The 18,716-nt window shown below is 48.2% G+C and overlaps 2 protein-coding genes across 2 annotated transcripts in view; one reads left to right on the top strand and one right to left on the bottom strand.

Annotated features, from left to right (window-relative positions):
- Positions 1–5,296: 5,296 nt before the first annotated feature.
- LOC110285328 (histone H1.5-like) lies at positions 5,297–13,759 on the bottom strand. The gene is made up of 4 exons (XM_021151403.2): positions 13,633–13,759; positions 13,484–13,534; positions 13,240–13,286; positions 5,297–6,502 (listed from the first exon to the last, which is right to left on the bottom strand). The coding sequence occupies exons 1-4, from the start codon at positions 13,757–13,759 to the stop codon at positions 5,834–5,836; spliced, it is 894 nt and encodes a 297-aa protein (XP_021007062.1). The 3' UTR covers positions 5,297–5,833.
- The window catches only part of Neurl1 (neuralized E3 ubiquitin protein ligase 1), a 78,688-nt gene continuing 73,673 nt past the window's right edge, over positions 13,702–18,716 (top strand). The window contains exon 1 of the mRNA XM_021151841.1: positions 13,702–14,433. Within this exon, the coding sequence (XP_021007500.1) occupies positions 14,349–14,433 (85 nt within the window). The 5' untranslated portion in view covers positions 13,702–14,348. The remainder of the gene's footprint in view (positions 14,434–18,716) is intronic.

Raw genomic sequence — 18,716 nt, forward strand, 5'->3', positions numbered from 1 at the left:
TCTCTCTCTCTGTGTGTGTGTGTGTGTGTGTGTGTGTGTGTGTTTGTATTTAAAGAAATCAAAATTCCAGAATTCCCACGACACCTGGGTGTTGGTGTTGAGTGTGGGTAATGCCAGCCTTTTGGAGACCGCAGCTCATGGATCTCAGAGGATAATTTGTGGGAGCTGGTTTATTGGTTTGCTTCTCTGTTGCTGTGATAAAACACTTTGACCAAAAGCAACTTAGATAGGAAAGGATTGATTTGTCATAAAGACACAGTCTGTTCCCTAGGGAAGCCAAAGCAGGAGCTGAAACCTGGAACCTAGAGGCAGACACTGAAGCAGAGGCCATGGGAGGAGACTGTCTACTGGCTTACTCTCCATGGCTTGCTCAGTTTGTTTCCTTCTACAACCCAGGACCATCTACCCACAGTGGCATCAAGCATATCGATAATTAATCGAGAAAATGACCCACAGACATGCAAATGAAGCCAATCTTATGGAGACCAACCTCAATTGAAGCTCCCTCTCCTGAGTTGACTATTTGTGTCAAGTTGACAAAAACTAACCAACACAAGTGAAGCCTTGTCAACTTGACACACAACCGTCACTCTTAAACCATAACCTTTCCTTTCTTCTTGATCCCCAAGATTTCATGTCAAAAATCATGATGTAAGACATAATATATATGAAAAAAGACATAATATAATTTTAAATGTCTCACAGTCAGGGTCTAATACCTGGGACTCACAATTTCTTAGGTTCTTAAGGGCTAGGATAACTCCCGTTCTCCTGCTCTGCTATTCACAGTATACAGAGCTTGTGTTGATGGCCCAGGCCAGCTCCACTTTATAGCTGCTACTGTCTTTTGTCCCCCAGTGCTATCATCTCCAATATTCTGGGTCTGTGCTGCAACTTAGGCTTCACTTTAACCATGGACTCTTGGCCTTCTCTTTAGAGAGACTTTGACCCTGTCATATAGTTCTGTGCCTCAGTTCCTCTCCATGACGTCTTCTGTCCTTAAAAACAAAAACAAACAAACAAACAAAAAAAACCACCCAGCACCATTATGTGGGAGACTCTTACACATTATTTTCTAGGTTCTGATACCAGCTTGATATGTAGCCTCAGTCTCCCACTAAATCATAGCTTCTGCGTGGCGATCCTGAGAAACTACATCCCAGATTTCACCTCTGTGATGTTGATCTCTATTAATGACTGCTGGTTTTTCAGCCCTGACTATCCAGCATCCACTGCCCCAGTAAAGCAAAAGTTTCACTTCTACAGACTTTTAATTCACTATACCGTGAGTAGCCCCAATGGAGTCTTCACCTACCTATGAAACTTTACAAGCTAGGCCTATTACACTCCCAACATATCCATCTCCCAGATTACCATAACAATTCATTAAGCTCTAAGCATTTAACAGCCTTCTCCAGCTCAGAGCCCTGGAAACAAAACAAACAAACAAAACAAACAACAACAACAAAAATCCTTTCAACAAACTTTCAAGAACAACACGGTCAGGTTCATCACAATACCCCACTTCTGGAACCAGTTTCTGTCTTAATTTGCTTTGTGCTGCTTTGATAAAATACTGGCAGAAATCAACTTGGAGAGGAAAGGCTTGTTCCAGCTTGCAGGTTATTGTCTATTATCCAGGGAAGATAGGGTAAGAGCCTAAGGCACAAAGTGAAGCAGAAGCCAGGGAGGAACATGCTTTCTGGCGTGTTCTCTATGGTTTACTCAGCTTACTTTCTTATAATCTAGAACCACCTGTCCAGGGGTGGCACCATAGTGTAGCGGGAGGTGCTGACATTAAGGTCTGGTTCTCTAACTGGTTCTTAACTTGTTAATAAAGAAGGTTGGGAGCCAATTGCTGGGCAGAAGGGACAGGTGGGACTTCCTGGTCCCAAGAGGAAAGGGAGACTGGGTGTGGGTGGAGGGCTTTTCTGCCAGGCTTTGGAACAAGAAGCACACAGCAATCGTGTAAGATCTTGGGGCAGCTAGAACCAGTGGTCTCTGCTATGGGCAGATGGCCAAGGAGGTGTGTGGGGGGGTCTTAGCTGACACAAAGCACTAAGTTTAGAGTAGGAGAAGAAATGGAGATAATAACTGATGAGGGCACACCTTTCCAGGCAGGAGATTCTGTGCCTAGCAATTGTGCCTAGTCGGCAAGTTCTAAAATAATAAAGCTGTCTGTCTGTCCTTTATCCAAGGATTCTAGGGCCTTGGGAGTGGGCTGGTGGAGTGGTTGACTCCCAGAGCATAACTTGGGTAGAGAGAGTGGCTGGGTTGGGGCTGATTATCATGGACCCCTGGAGCTAAGCTGGAAGAGACAAAGGGGAGCCGGGAGAGGCCAGAATGCACCAGCTCCCAGGCAGGCTGGGTCAGTGCTGGGGGCAGCTGATCTGGAGCTAAGCTGGGAGGATCTGGGAGTGTGGTTGCAGCTCCCTGACTAAGGTGGTAGTGTGCTTTTAAAACTACATACAACACCAAACTGGATAGGCATTCTTCTATCAATTATAAACTAAGAACACGCTCCAACAGACATATTCACCGGTCAGGCTGATGGAGGGCATTCCTCGACTTAGGGCCCACCTTCCCAGCTATCTCTAGCTTGGATCAAACCGACAAAAACGAACCAGCACAATGTCTCTCCACTGGCTGAGCCATGTCTCCAGTTCTCCACAAAAGTTATTTTTAAAAGCAGAATTAAGGCTGGGCGTGGAAGCACATGACTTTAATCACAGCACTAGGGAGGCAGAAGCAGGGGGATCTCTGTGAGTTCAAGGATAGCCTGGTCTACAAAGTGAGTTTCGAGACAGCCAGGGCTACATAGAGAAACCCTGTCTCAAAAAAACCCAAAACAACCCAAAATTCAAAACAAAGACAACAAAACAAACAACAACAAGCGGGATTAAAGGAGTTAGAGAGATGGCTTAGCGGTTCTAATATGTGTGTGTGTGTGTGTGTATGTATACACACACACACACACATATATATATTCATTCTAATATATAAACCAGAATTCTCTATGTAGACCAGGCTGGCCTTGAACTGTAGAAATCTGCCTACTTCTGCCTTCCAAGTGCTGGCCAGATAAAGGCCCCCACCACCAAGCCTGGCCTTCTCTTATCCTCTTGCTGATGTAACTCATACGACAGCTGTCTCTAGCTGCCCCAGTGGGAAGTGGGTGTTTGTGGAGAGATTGGTCTGAGAAGGAGGTGGTTCAGCTCTGAGGATAAGAACCGGCTCAGAGAGCCAAGCCAAGGAGAAACCTGGGTCGGATGCTAGACATAAGCAGATGTTTATTCTCAAATAAGTAGCGGCAGCGCAGGAGTGCTCCAAAGAGGCCCGGGAGTGCTCCGAAGGGGTCCGGGAGAGCCTTGGCTTTCTTAGGCAGATGAATGCTTGGGGGTGATTTGTCCTTCTTTGGTCAGTTGCCACAGTGGGGAAGGAACCTTCTGTCACGAAGAAAGATGAGGAAGAAGCCTTGGTGCAGCAAACGCGGTTAGGAGGGCAAACAGCTGAGTGGCTGAGTAGGGACAGTTTCTTCAACGACATTTCCTTTATAAGAAAGTAGTTCATGCAAATCACACAACATACGTTGTCCTTCCAAAAAGATCTTTGCCTTTTGAAAGAAGTCCGGACCATGAACGTCCTTTGAAGGGTTGTGATTGGCCTGAGGTTCTCTCCTCCCTCACAAGTTGGAAGGCACGAAGGAGATTCCCATGATTTTCTACTGCCCTCTAGTGGTGGATGAGGAGAACTTGAGATGAGAAGGAAGAAGGGAGAGCCCCTTGAATCGCCTTCGGGTGTGCCTGTGGGACCCCCCAAGAGCAGTAGCGACTGCTGAGGCCTCAGCTCATCCGCACTGGCTGTTAGGACGGAGAGCTTTTGGTGTGTCTTAACGCTAAGAGGCGCTCTGGACTCCCATTTGTCTTCAGACGTGTGCGGTGGCATCTATCCTGCTTTCCTTTCACGAGCCCTCTTGGCCTTTGTGACATTCTTGGGAGACGTTCTTGTCAAGGATAGGGCATTTAAATTATCTATGAGAGAAACAGGATGCTGGGTAATGCACCCATTTCCAGCACCTGTCTTTGGTTTCAGTGTTCCCTGCCTCTATTTTGTGTTCATTAGCCGCTGGCTCTCCCCGCGGCTAAAGAAGTGAGGATCTCTCAAGCAGGAAGACGCTGGTTTCTGAACACAGTGAAGCTAATGCTGGAGGGATTCTAATCCAGTGCAGCTCCAGGTCCGCAGGGATCTGAACTCAGTCCTCTCAAGTCAGCTCTTGGCAACATCCCTAAGCCTTGGGATTCTCCCTTGTTCAACAGGAAGAACCCTGGCATCACCAGTATGTAACTCAGGGCGGATCCCAGCCAATCAGCTCATTCATTGGTAGTACTTAGGCCAGGACCCCGTGCAGACAAGTGCTTTACAAATGCCACTTACAGCTAAAAAGATGGCTCAGAGCAGCAAAGATGATTAAGAGCAGAACAGTATCTTCCAGATGACAGATTACCAGTAACCACAACCTTCCAGAACTCTAGTCCTAGAAGTTCCGGTGCCCTCTCTTGGCTTCCGAAGGTACTGCATGCGCCCAGTACAGAGGCACACATGTAAACAAAAACACCCATACACATACAATTTTTAAATGAAAAAAAAATTGAAATAAATTCCACTTGCTATAATTATCTCAGCCAGTGGTCTTGGAAGAGCCAATGGAAGCTTGGGATTGAGGTCATGACACATGCTTCCTGGACGGGAGGTTTGTTTTCCTTCCTGCTTCTTGGAGGAGACTCCACTTACACACTGAGCTGCAATGAGAAAGCTGGATTCAGGTCTGGGTTTTATCTATGGGCATCCTAGAATGAGTACTTAGGCCGGTAGTAGGACTTTTAAGGATCTTCTTATGACTTAGGGGGAAATTGTTGACTCCAAATAATTTTTTTAAAAAAAGAAACTTTAAAAAGTAATGTTGGCATAAATGCTTCTAAAATGTGACATTGTGTCACTTTCACTAATCATTATATGTAGTACTCATAAATATTTCATTATTCTTGATGACCATGGTTTTTTTTTTTCTTCACTTGGCAAGAAATCCAACTCATGTATGACTGCACAGAAATAAAATCAGTTATAAATTCAGTGACTTCCTTGTTCTCTGAATCCAAGAGCTAGAGCAGTAAAATTCCTTTCAAAATGTGTAAGATGGTGAAATGACCTTTTATGTGAGGTGTGGTCTATTTTATCCTAAAACAATATTTATTTTATTTGACATGTGTGTACCTATGTGTTTGTGTGTACCGGTACATAGAGGCACCTGCAGAGGCCAGAGGAGGGTCCTGGATCCCTTGGAGCTCAAGTTACAGGTGTTTGAAGGCTGCCTTATGTGAGTTACTAGGTAGTGAGTGTAACCTCAGGTTTTCCCCACTCACAACCCAGTTCCTTAATAACTACTTATGTGTCTTTGCCCCCAGCCTTGAGCAGACTAAACAGACCTTGAGTGTTGCCAATGGGTTTAACGACCCAGGTGGAGTCTTCCCCTTGCTGCACCTGCAATTTCCTACAGGAACTTAGAATAGGCTGCCCCGTGAGCTTGCTTTGCAACATAATCCAGCTGAAACAAAGGATGGGTTCTTGGGCTTGTCCTATATAAATGCAGTGTTGAATAAACTTTGAGCCTTGGTCAGAACCTTGTCTTGGCTTCATCCTTCTCTCACACCCTGTCCTTTTCATTTCCAGCCCCCACTTTCAGGTGATCCAGTTCAACCATGGCCGCTGGATGGCTACAGGTGGCGCCCAAAGTGGGACTTTGTTGTCCCACTGTCACAAGCTGTCACAAGCAAACCTACTTCTTTTTGGAAACAGCCTTCGGTTTAGCTGTCTTGGGCTTGGTAACCTCAGGTTTGGATGCCTTAGACTTCACCGCCTTGGGTTTTGGCGGGCTCTTTACTGCCATTTTAGGCTTGGCACCAGCCTTGGCCTTCTTAGGACTCTTGGCAACTTTCTTTACTCCAGATGCCACAGGCTTCTTTGCTTTCTTTGGAGTTTTCTTCACAGGATTCTTTGCCCCTGCAGCCTTCTTAGGCTTTTTAGGGGTGGCACCTGAAGCCTTCTTAACCTCAGCAGCCCCAGTCTTCTTAGGCTTGGTCTCACTGGAAGACGCCTTTTTGTTAAGCTTGAGAGAACCCGATGCACTGGCTCCTTTGGTCTGCACCATGGTACCCTTGCTCACCGGACTCTTATGCCTAAGCTTGACGCAGTTGTTGTTCTTCCCAACATGGTAGCCACCAGAAGCCAGTGCCTTCTTAAGGGCAGGCAGGCATACACCACCATCCTCCTTAGAGGCAAAAATAGCCTTAGTTATGAGCTCGTGCACCATAGGGCCTGTGGCCTTGCACTTAGCCACACCAGCCTTGTTTGTCATCTTCTTGGTGGGAGACTTCTCCACAGGAGCTGGAGCCACAGTATCGGTGGGAGCAGTTTCAGGTATGGTGAGAATAAAGGCTGCTAGCTGCTGGAAAAGAAAAGGAAATCTAACTGGAAGAGCAAATTTTGCAGTTATTTATACAAGTACAGCTTAGTTTAAGAATCATGTACTGAGCTGGGCAGTGGTGGTGCATGCCTTTAGTCCCAGCACTTGGGAGGCAGAGGCAGGTGGATCTCTGAGTTCAAGGCCAGCCTGGTCTATAGAGTGAGTTCTAGGACCTAAAAAAAAAAAATCATGTACTGTTCCTTACTTTATAGGACATTTAAGAGCTCATACTGGATTGTTTGGACCCCTGTGCAATGTCACAGCAGATTTGTATACCAGGCAGATTATAGGCCTTACAGGAACAATTAGCCATACAATCTCATTCTTTACATCATCAAAATAGTAATAGTTCAAGACAATAATTTGGTATTTCTAGAAGATATGCACGTCAAATTGTAAAGCATTGTTCTCAGTGTCCCCAGTTTCTTCATGTACCACATAATGGTGTTAATCCTCGAGGACTCGTACCTAATCAATTATGGCAAATGGATGTTACCCATATTTTCTTATTATCCTGAAGGAGAAGGTGTTGTGGAACCAGCCCATGGAACTTTAAAACAATATCTTCATAAAAAAACAAAAAAGGGGGAATTATATCTACGTATACCACAAAATTACTTAAATCATGCTTCTTATTTTAAAATTTAAAATTTAGATTCCAGGAAACTCTCTGAGTGTGGGAGGAGCAGCTACTGGCACTGGTTTTGCAAGGAAAAAATTATGAACTCCTTAGAACAGCAATAGAAAGAGATATAGAAAGGATAGAAACCTCTATTTCCCATTTGCAAGAATCTGTAACCTCCTTGTTTGAGGAGGGAGTTTTTCAAAACAGGAGAGGACTTGAACTTTTATTCCTTCAACAGGGAGGACTATGTGCATCCCTCCATGAGGAATGTTGTTTTTACATCGATCATCCAGGAATAGTAAAGGCTAAAGTTCGAGAAGGACTGGCCAAAAGGAAAAGAGAAAAAGGACAGAATCAGGGATTGTTTGAATCCCTGTTCTCCACTTCCCCATGACTTACAACTTTATTTATGTATTCACCATTGCTCTCTTCAGACACACCAGAAGAGCATCAGACCCCATTACAGATGGTTGTGAGCCACCATGTGGTTGCTGGGAATTGAACTCAGGGCCTTTGGAAGAGCAGTCGGTGTTCTTAACTGTTGAGCCATTGCTCCAGCCATCACAACTTTAATTTCTACACTGCTTGGACTATTAATTACAATCTTGTTGGGTTTAACTTTTAGACTTTGTATTAAACAGATTGGTTGCCTTCATACAGGATCGCTCTCAGCAAGCTCAGCTATTCACCATGGCAGTTATTCATCGCTATGAAGAGATGCATTGAGTGCATATTCAATTGTCCTTCGTGGCTTAGGTCTGAATGGGAAAGAGTGTGCTATAGAAGGCCAATAGTCAGAGATGGGTAAGAGTGCTCTTGAGCTCCTATCAACCTAAGACAGAGACTATATCAATGCTATGTTTGTGCTCCCTGATGGGTAAGAAGAAGCTATATAGACAACACCAACTTAAGACAGGCATGGTCATCCTCTTTACCCTAGACGGGATTATGGAAAACAAGTAAATCTTGTGACCCCTTCTCATCTTTAAAAAACAAAAAGGGGGGAATTGTGCCCTTTCCCCCAGCCTTGAGCAGACTAAACAGACCTTGAGTGCTTGCCACAATGGGTTTAACGACCCAGGTTCCCCTTGCTGCACCTGCAATTTCCTAGAGGAACTTAGAATAGGCTGCCCCGTGAGCTTGCTTTGCAACATAATCCAGCTGAAACAGAGCATGGGTCTGTGGGCTTGTCCTAAATAAACACAGTGCTGAATATTCTACTTGGAGCCTTGATCAGCACTTTGTCTTGGCTTTATCCTTCTCTCGCACCCTGTCCTTTTCACTTCCAACCCCCCTTTCAGGTGACCCAATTCATCCATGGCCACTGGACGGCTACAGACTTGGAGGCTTATTGATTTATGAATAAACGCCTAGGCCAGAAGCTTTGGCTTGTTCCCCGACCAGCTCATACCTTACAGAACCCATTTAAACTATTTTATGTCTGCCACAAGGCTAGTTACCTCTCCTGAGTTTCATACGTTTGACTTCTTCAGAGGCCAGGACAAATCTCTCCACCTCTGACTGTCTTCTAGAGTTCTAATCTCTCTGTCGGATGTCATGCCTTCTATCCTGCCTCACCTTAAACTGCTCATCAGCTTTTTATTGATAGGTGATGCTTCCAAGAGAGAGCAACAAATGACCACTCACTGAGCCTTCTCTCCAGTCCCCACAAATGGCATATTTTAGTACATTTGAACTGGTGAAAGTTGGCCCCAAAGGTAAGAATATTCATGGGTCCGTGAATATTCCTAGGATGGGGCTTTATGGCTCCTTCCCTTTCTCTTTGCCAGAATTTTGTCTGGCTTGACCCTGTGAAGAAGGTCTTGTCCATGCTGAGTTAACATGTGTATCAGTCATGTGTCTGTGCTGTGAGGTCATCTGTGTATGAGTCTGAAGATGCTGTCTCCTTGGAGCCATCCCTAAACTCTGGCTCTCAGAATCTTTCTGCCTCCTCTTCTGCAGGGATCCTTGAGCCTGAGAGGAAGGGAGGGAAGAGGAGGGAAAGGTTGGGGAGGGTCGGGTTGGGTCACCAGCTATGTCAGCCACACCCAAGGGCAAGAACCAGGCCCAGGAGTAATTGGCCAACAGAAAATTGACTCCATGGTTTTGTGTGTGCTTTTTGCTTTGGTAATTTTTGTCTCAACTAACTCTCCCTCTCCCTCTCCCTCTCCCTCTCCCTCTCCCTCTCCCTCTCCCTCTCCCTCTCTCCCTCTCTCCCTCTCTCCCTCTCTCTCTCTCTCTCTCTCCCTCTCTCTCTATATATATATGCGCGAGTGTGCGCGCACTCGCGCGTACACACACACACACTTTCAGTGGGTACGGGTGTGGGAGGATTTGAGAGGAGTTGGGGGAGGGGAAGTATGATCAAACTATTGTATGAAAAATCTTTTTAAATGATTTATTCACTTTATGTATATGAGTACTGCATAGAAAAAGCATCTACGCAGCATGTACACCTGCTGGCCAGAAGAGGGCATCAGATCCTATCATAGATGGCTGTGAGCCACCATGTGATGGACTGCTGGGAATTGAACTCCGGACTTCTGAAAGAGCAGCTGGTGCTCTTAACCTCTGAGCCATTTCTCCAGCTCTGAAAAAAATATTTTTAAGTTAAAAAGTTAACTGGCTAGATTGGCAGGCCAGCAGAGCCCCGGGGAACTTCCTGTTTCTGCTGGGGTCATAGCCATGTGCCTCATGCCCAGATTTGTTTTTGTTTTTGTTTGTTTGTTTGTTTTTGTTTTGAACATGAACTCAGGTTCTCACAATTACAAGGCAATCACTTTACTGACTGACCATCTCCCCAGGTCTACTAATTGTTCAAGGAATGGACAGTGGGTAGGGCTCAGTCCTCAGGAATAAAGCAGTGTGGCCCCACTTGGGTGAACCCCGTTCTTGTTTGCCTTGTGGGCTGTCTGTGGCTGTCTTCAGCTATCCTTGGCTATCCTTGGCTAACTCTGGGTTCAGCACCTCAAGGATCAGGGAAGGAAGAAAGCAGACTCTTGGTCAAATCAAACATCCTGCTAGGTTTTCAACATGATTGATAAAGGACTTCAGTTCTCAAATTCAGACCCGTGGACGCTGTGGAGAATAAGGGCGGAGGGGAGAGTGAAGCTGACAGGGGGAGAGGGAAGAGAAGAAAGATGGGGGAGGGAAAAGAGAAGGAGAGGAAGAGACCAGAAGGGAAGGTAATGGGGGAGGGAGAGCAGGGGGAGTTTCGCAGAGCAGCTTTTGATGGAATCCTGACCTCCCCTCTCATCTCTGCCTGGGGTCCTCTCTCCATTGTCCTACTAGCTGATATGAGCTCTCCTAGACATGGGCAGACAGACAGACAAACAATCTAAGAACCTGCAATGCTGGAGAGGGGTTTCTGAGGTGTTGGGTGCTAGAGCACCACCTTGTGGTGTTGGAGTTGTTGGTTTTTTGTTGTTTGGCTGGTTGGTGGGTTGATTTGCCTTTTCAAGACAGGGTTTCTCCCTATAACCCTGGCTGTCCCTAGAACTTGCTCTGTAGACCAGGCTGACCTCAAGCACACTGAGATCTGCCTCCCGAGTGCTGAGATTAGAGTCCTGTGTCACCACTGCCCAGTTTCACCTTGTGATGTTGATAGTTTCACTGAAGCCACCCAGTGACTTCCACTAGCTCCAATCTGCCCTGTCAGCCTCTTCTCGCTCCTCCCTTCCAGGATGGGGCTGAGCTACCTCCTAACTGTTGCCTTTAAGCTGCCTGGGTGGTAGTTGTGGAGGGGCTTAAAATCTGGGAGTTTGACCCAGAGTCCAGAGGAAGGAAGGAAGGAAGGCTGCTGGCACTCTGTGATTCTTCGAGATGGATTTACCCAGAGTCAGAAAGGGGTTCCTGGAACCCAGGACAATGCAGAAGGTTATACTTCCTTCCTTAGGTCCCTGCCTGCTTGCTAAATACCTATATCCAGTTGACATTTAACAATGGTGTCCCATGCCCCAGTCTGAACTCCCCAGGGGGAAAAACAGTAGGGTTAAAGAGGGTTCAAGGGGTGACACTGAGGAGTCCTTGGGCAGACAAGTGTAGGGTGTTTCTGCTCAGCATGACCCCTGCATGACCCTTCACAGCCACACATTGGCAGGGGTGGGGTGGGGGTGGGGGGCAGGGGGGCTCCCTCATCTTAGCCCAGTCTAGCCCAATCTTCCTCCCATGATTTTTTTTTTAACCTCTGAGTCAGGGGAAGTTTTGGTACTGTCTCAGTGCCCTGCCTTTGTCCCTAATACTGTGCTGAACAGGGAGTTACAACCTATGCCCCAAGTCATGTCCAGTAACTGGTCCTTAATTAAACTGAGAAAGCAAAAAAAGGAGAGTTAGTGAATGTGGCTACATTAGGAACCAAGAGACAAAGATGGTCAAAGAGGGACAAAGAGATCCAGTGTCCCCCAAGTCTGTCTTCTGGGGTCCTAAAGTGAGATTAAAGTTTAAATAGGGGGCTGAGGGTGTGCACACCTAAGCAGGTTATGACCTTCAACTTCAGAAGCAATACTGTCAAGTTTCCTTTGGAGCTCAGGCTACTCAGAGGATCAGGAGAGAGCCTTTTGGGAGAGAGCCTTTTGGCCTGCTTTCCCTCCCTCCCTCCCTCCCTCCCTCCCTCCTTCCCTTTTTCTTGTCATTTTGGCCTTCATTTTTCTTCTGCTTTGCCCATGTCCCACATTTAGGCCTGTGTGGGGCCTGTAATCTCCCTTTGGGGTCTTGGGTCCACCCCTATCCCGTACCAAGGCTTCCCAGGACACAGAAGTGGGCTTATTCCAGAAGGATCCAGAGCGTCTCCAGCCACTCTCTACAAATCCCAGCCAGACCCCTGCACTTCACACACACTCCAGGGGAATTAGTCTCCTCTATACAGGCTCCACATATTTATTCTGACTCATAAAATGCCTGATCTCCCCAGCTATGTGCAATCTGTATGTCCTCATTCTCCTCTCTCTCTCTCTCTCTCTCTCTCTCTCTCTCTCTCTCTCTCTCTCTCTGTGTGTGTGTGTGTGTGCGCGCGCGCGCGCGCGCGCGAGCGCGCATTATGTATATAGCTGTTAAGAGCCCACAGATTGCTGACAAATGAATCATCATTTGGGGATAAGTGTTGGGAAGACACCGCCCATAAATAAGACACCAGTCCCTGACCATTCTGTAGCCGGTCAGCACCTGATCCCAGGCACCCCAGAGGCTTGGGGCTGGGGCTGGGACTGGGGGCCTGGTTGTCTTTCTCCTCAAACACCAGAGCATACCTCTCACAGGTATTTTTAGCTTGCCTGGAGTCTCTGAAACTTAAGGATGTAATGTGTGCAATCAGAGGAGAGTAAAAGGCAGGACAGGGGGCTAAAGGGGATCAGAGATGATGTCTAAGGATCACAGTAGGATTTTACTGCTGGCAGGCATGGGGATCATTCACTTTACAGATACTTCTGAGAATCCTCATGTCCCTGCCCTGGGAGCTAGAACACTGTGAGGAATGTGGCTGGCTGACTCTCCCCTCAGCAAGCTTATTCTCTATCAAGAGAAGCCGAATCTAACCAAGCAGAAAAGGCTACTTTCAGGCAATGTCATATAAAAGCCACGAAGAGAATGGGATGACCCCATGGAGAATGATAGGGAGAGGCAGAGATACTTAGCTGGGGTGGTCAGGAAAGAGCTGTGCCTACACATTGAGGATGGGTCCTATGGAGAAACTTCCAGAAAAGGATGGAGGCGATGTCTGTGTCCCACTCATGATCCAGGGCTCACTCTGGATCTGAGTTGAGGAAGTCCGATTAGAGAGTGAGGGATGGCCCCGAGAAGCAGCAAGGCTGATGAAGGTGTGAGATGGACAGTCGGACTGTCTTCTCCCCCCTGATACACTGGGAGAAATAACCGCCCCAGATCCAAGATGACTTCCTGGACCCCTCCTGCAGGTAGCAGTGCTGAGCTACACAGATGGAAGAGTCACGTGAACAGGACATTTACAGACTGCCCCCTTCCTCCAGGAAGTCACCTTGGTCTACTGTAGGCCATACCACCCTCCCATCCCTTCCCCAATCTCTTAGTTTTCCAGCTGACAGAATAGTTCAGCTTGAAACCGGTATCTCTCTCTGGTTTGTACCTGAGCTGGGTCCCATCGGCTTGGTTCTGTTCTTGTGGTTCTCCGTTCTTGAACATGCAAAGGATGTTTGATCAGTCAGGAAATGGGTCTGACTGGGGTTCTGATTGGAAGTTCCAACTACAGCGAAGGGGAGGTGACTGTATTCCTTATCTCAATTGTCTTAACCCATTATCCACTCACTCCTGAGCGTTTTAACATGTGCCAGGCCCTCAATCCCGTGCTGGGGAACCTCCTTTAGGTCTACCTCGCCACGCCCTGGCACCGGGGCTCCCAGCGTTGTGGCGGTCCTCTTCCTCTTGTTTTCAGGTTCTATGTCCTAGGACAGGGAGACGCTCAACCTCCGAAGCTCCCATCTATTCCTGACGTCAGGTCCGGAGCAGTGCCGCCCCCAACCCTGGGTCCCGCGCGCCTTCGAGAACTTATAGCCAGCGGGAACGCGGCGCGCCCCGAGGCCCACATCTGGCAGAGCGGGCGCGCGCGTGTCACTGAGACGCTCATTAACCTGCGCAGCTGTCGCCATAACAACCGGAGCCCGGGAGTCCTGGAGACGCTAGGGCGGGGGTTGGGGGCGGCGGCCTCGGGAGGGACCTGGCGGGAGCGGGGGCGGTCCACACGAGCCGGGCGCTGCAAGCTCACCCGCGGGCGGGAGGGCGCCACGCACGTCGCCGCGGCCGTCCCCGCGGGCGGGGACCGAGCCCGCCGCCGAGCCTCCGAGCAGCCGCGCGCCGAGCCCCGACTCTATGGCCCGCGGGGAGCGCGCCGCCGCTGCGCCGCCCACCCGCAGCCGGAATCCGAGCTCCAGCACCAGGCAGAGCGCAGCGGCTCGCGCCGCGGGCCGGGGCCCAGGGGCCGGGCCGCCCCGGGCGCGGGGCATGGGAGCCCGGTAGCCGAGTGGCGCGAGGACCCCCACGGCGGGCAGGACCCGCCGAGCGAAGACCGCCAAGCCCAGGGAGAGCCGGAGACAGCAAACCGCCCGCCCCCGGCCGCAGCCCCGCCAGGGCCCTCCCCCGGCAGCGCGCACCCGCGCGCGCACACACTTGCACACCTTTCCTCCGCTCCTGCCCAGCCTCGCCTGGCCCCCGCCGGAGCACCCCCGGGGGGCCGATGCCATGGGTAACAACTTCTCCAGTGTCTCCTCTCTGCAGCGAGGAAACCCGAGCCGCGCGTCGCGGGGCCACCCCCAGAACCTCAAAGGTAGGTTTCGCTGACCGGGGAGCAATTGCAGGGAGGGTTGCGGCGCAGGTGGAGTGGTGGGCAGGGGTGCGGTTGGGGACGACCGGCAGGTGCCACCTGTTGTGTGCATTTGGACGGGCGGGAGAGGCGCTTCTGACAGTGGAGGTGGGCTGCGGTGGCAGCTGACCGGTGCTGATGGTGGAGATGAGGGAGGATGGCGGTCGGTGGGGGTCTGCGCAGTTCTCCTTATCTGCCCTGGCAACGTCACTGGAGTCCCCTCCAGTGAAGCTAAGCGGTGAGAAGAGGTGGGAAAAACATTTGCCGGCTGGATAGGGCAGTGTGGAGGGAAACCTAGGTTTTCCAGATGAGCCTCCCAAGAGAGTCATCGTGGTCTTCTTTGCATTTGCCTAGGGCTGGGGGAGATCCCGCTGGAAGCACTAGTTGCATTTCCAAGCAGAGGGTCTTAAGAGATTCAGGACCAGAAGGGCAGAAGCATGCTCCGGGGGTCTTTGCAAATGGGTGATCTTTTGCACCGTCTGAGTCAGGTTGTTTGGTTTTGTTTGTTTATTTGTTTGTTTGTTTTGTGCATCCAAAGACAAAGTATCTGGTCTGAACCCTAGAAAGAGGGGCAGGGAACTTCCAAAGAGATGGAACGTTATCGGGAAGGTTTGCTGTCTATGGCCCACCATCCATCCAGCATCCTCTGGGGGAGGCCCGAGGCTCAGCCCCAGGCCTTCCAGCTTCCAACATGACTCTGACCTTTGGAAGATGCTGCTCGGTTTCCTGGGCGCCTGGACCCAGCTAATTCTCTCTGGAAAGCTGATTTTTTTCCCCCATCTCTATTAGAAACAGGTTGCACAGTTCTAGGGGCACAGTGATAGCCAAAAGTCCCAGGGCTTCCTAAACAGTAATAACAACAATTAAAAAAAAAAACCAAAAAAAAAAACCAAACCCACAACATGGAACAAAACAACTTAACTTCCTCAAGTCTCTCAGGATATGACTAGGGTAGTAAGAGTACCAGAGCCTTGGTGTTCATGAAGGATGTTCACTCCTTTTCAGGGAGTACAGAGTTCTCTGGTTAGTCAGCAGAGCAACAGTAACCATATTCATTTTACAGAGGAGGGGAACTGAGGCTTGTTTCTTGAATTAGAAACAGCTAGGCTTCAGACCCTAGAGGCTTGGAACTCGTGTCTCTTCTTGCAGTTAGCTTCAGGATGGAGAAGGGATGACAGATGTACCACTGTCCTGCATTCTAACCCTGTCTTTCAGAACTTCACCTCCACCCTGCTCGGGAAAATCAGCGGGTCTTGGTGGATTTCTGGAAATTAATATGGTGACACTTGCAAAGGTCCTCTAGTGTCATGTTTATTGACCTTGTAATTCTTCATAGAACTGATGGGAGGAAAAATGGAGATGCAGGTGGTACTTACAGCCATTAGGATGCTCCTGACAGTATCACTTAGACGAGGCAAGCTAAATGCCTAGGAATCATGGGGGAGGTTGTGCCATCACTAAGATTACATTTTCAAGGACTCTGATGACTTGGGGAAGTGCTCACAGCGTAAGAAGGGTTTGTAAAGCTACAAAGACTTTGTGACCCCCGTCCCCTCTGTGCTTCCCATTTTGCTAAAAGGCAGGTATGTCGATCGAAAGGAAAAACCAGTAATCACAAATAAATAAGAGCCAAGAAGGAACATTTCTCAAAGGTTCTGGGAAATGAATCATATGGAATTTCCCTCCTTTTTTTTTTTTCAAATTTATGTTTTCTTTAAAAAATGTGTTCAATAAAAATAAGTTAATATTTTTAAGTTAGTTTCATATATATGTATATGTGTCTATTTGCACATATATATAATACATCCCTCCCCCCTTCTCCCCTCAGCCTCTCTTACTTCCCTTCCATTCTTATGAGCCTCCCTCATCTCTACTTGCCCCTTTCTTAGGTTCATGATTTTTTATTTTGATGAGCCCCTCCCCCTCATTTTTAAATCGAGGGCCATCCGTGTAACCAGTGGGTTCGAGCTATGCGTTGGTGTCTGCTGCGGTCACTAGTGGACACACCACTTTCCCCTGGATCTGTCTGTAGAAAACAATTAGGCAGTGAGGGGTGGGGCCTTTGGAGTCCTTCCTCTGTCCTTGACTGCCCGTGGATGGCCTGTTTTTGTGCAGACCCTGTACACCTGTAGTTGTTGAGAGCTCATGGTTACAATGACCTCACACTTCCCAGAAGATGCTATTTCACAGCCCTTCCTACACTGAGCCTCTTAGAGTCTTCCTTAAGTGTTTTCTAAGCTTGGATGGACTGGTCGCAAATGTCTTATTGAGGGCCGAGCTGTCACTTATTCTCAGCGCCTTGTGAAGTCGTAGATCTCTGCCTTTAGCACAGACCACTGGAAGTACTCTGAGGCTATGAGGTAACTGTCTATAGGTATAATAAGCATATATATTTAGAAGGTAGGTTCAACACTATGCCACTTTAGCTCACCAGTAGGACCCCTAGATTCTATGACTCTACCCACTCTGAGCTTTGAGGGTGTTTATAGTACTAAGTATAGATTCCCTTCTGTGGAGTGGGCCTCCAATCCAATCACAAAGTGGTTGGTTACTCCTGTAACAGTTGTGCCACTGTTGCCCAAGTGGGCACATCTTGCCCAGCAGTTTGGTTTCATAGTTGGTAGGATGCACAGCTGTGTGAGACCACTGGTATCCTTTTCTCTCCAAGCAGCTTGCATAGCGCTTCCCGCACTATGAAAGCTTGCCCCTGGGGAAGAGGTTTCCAGCTCAGTTCCAGCTTGATCTCTTTATTGCATGCAGCCAAGGTGTGTGGTACCTTCAGCAATAGGGTCGTCTAGTTCTGAGGGACACCCGAGAGGGATGGCAAGAGCTTGTATTGTTTTGGGGACCTCTAAGGCTCCCCCAACTGACTCATAAGGGGTTGTCCCACACTTGACACCGTTTGTGTCTGATTTATAACTGACAGCTTCAAGGAGGAGCTTTTCTAGCCATGTAGGGTATCTCCCTTCCAACTTAAAAAAGTTTGCTTATAAGATTATAGGTTTCCATGCTGGGCGTGGTGGCGCACGCCTTTAATCCCAGCACTCATGAGGCAGAGGCAGGCGGATTTCTGAGTTCGAGGCCAGCCTGGTCTATAAAGTGAGTTCCAGGACAGCCAGGGCTATACAGAGAAACCCTGACTCGAAAAAACCAAAAAAAAAAAAAAAAAAGATTATATGTTTCCAATGGCATTTTCATATTCCCATTATTTTAGTTTATCCTGCTACTTCCTCATCTCCATAGACCCCTCCTCCTTTCCTATTTACCCCTCCCCTTTCCTACTTCCCCCCCCTTTCCTATTTTCCCATCTCCTCCCCATCCTTGGAATTTCTCCTTCTGCTTTCTTGTATAGACTAGATCTACTGTCCACCTTTTCTTAACGAATTCCCTCCCAACGACCTCTTAGATTTCTGGCCTCTACATCAACTGTAAATTAAACACACAAAATTGGAGCTATTCAGTTATGATCCACATATGAAGGAGATCATTGTTATGTATTTTCCTGTGTCTGGGTTGCCACAGTATACTTTTCCCAGTTTCACCTGTTTAGCTGCAGATGCATTATTTTATAATTGTAAATGGGCTGCCATTGGCTGAGGGTATAATGGTGAAGAGAGTGCTTGCCTAAGATGAGTGAAGGCCTGGGTTCCAACCCCATTGCTGCTAAATAAACACATGAATAAATAGACCGTTGGTGTCAGCATGTGCAAAGACTGTTTCTAAGCACCGAAAAGAGGTTGTTAACGAGGAAGGAATCTGTGGGAATCATCTGGATAAATTTCCTTCCTTACAAACAAGAAGAAAAAGGGGGAAAGCACACTGACTTGTCCAGATTCCTTAGTGGGTCAGTTTGAGCGGCAAAGCTGAGCTCTGTCCTTCATGGGCAGGGTTGGCTGGGGGCTGGCAAATTGACCTCGTTGTTCAGTGATCATAGCCTGTCCCCCTAAAAGAGACACTGTTCTTTTCCTGGCTACATGGAAGCCTAGAGGAGTCCCCTGGAACTGTTCCCCCCATTACGTGACATTTAGGCTTTTGAGAATTTGTGAGATCTATGTGTCTTGGTTAGAGGGGGTCCGTATTTCCTGTTCTCATTCACAGATTTGGTAGCACACACCTGAAATCCTAGCACTTGGGAGGCTAAGACCAGAGGAGTGTTGAGTTTGAGGCTTAAGCTATTGAGACATTGTCAAAGAAGGAAAAAAGGACGGGAGGAAAGAGAGAGAGAGAGAGGAAGTGGGGAAGGGGGA

This window comes from Mus caroli, chromosome 19 (assembly GCF_900094665.2).
Source record: "Mus caroli chromosome 19, CAROLI_EIJ_v1.1, whole genome shotgun sequence".
NCBI lineage: Eukaryota > Metazoa > Chordata > Mammalia > Rodentia > Muridae > Mus > Mus caroli.

Bases quoted from the DNA above. Each gene is read 5' to 3' on its own strand.
- LOC110285328 (XM_021151403.2), bottom strand. From the start codon at position 13,759: ATGGCGACAGCTGCGCAGGTTAATGAGCGTCTCAGTGACACGCGCGCG. The intron at 13,535-13,632 runs GTTGGGGGCGGC...CCTGAAAACAAG, and splicing joins GAAGGCGCGCGGGACCCAGG to AGGAAGAGGACCGCCACAAC. The intron at 6,503-13,239 runs GTACAAACCAGA...TTTCTTTTCCAG, and splicing joins GCCGATGGGACCCAGCTCAG to CAGCTAGCAGCCTTTATTCT.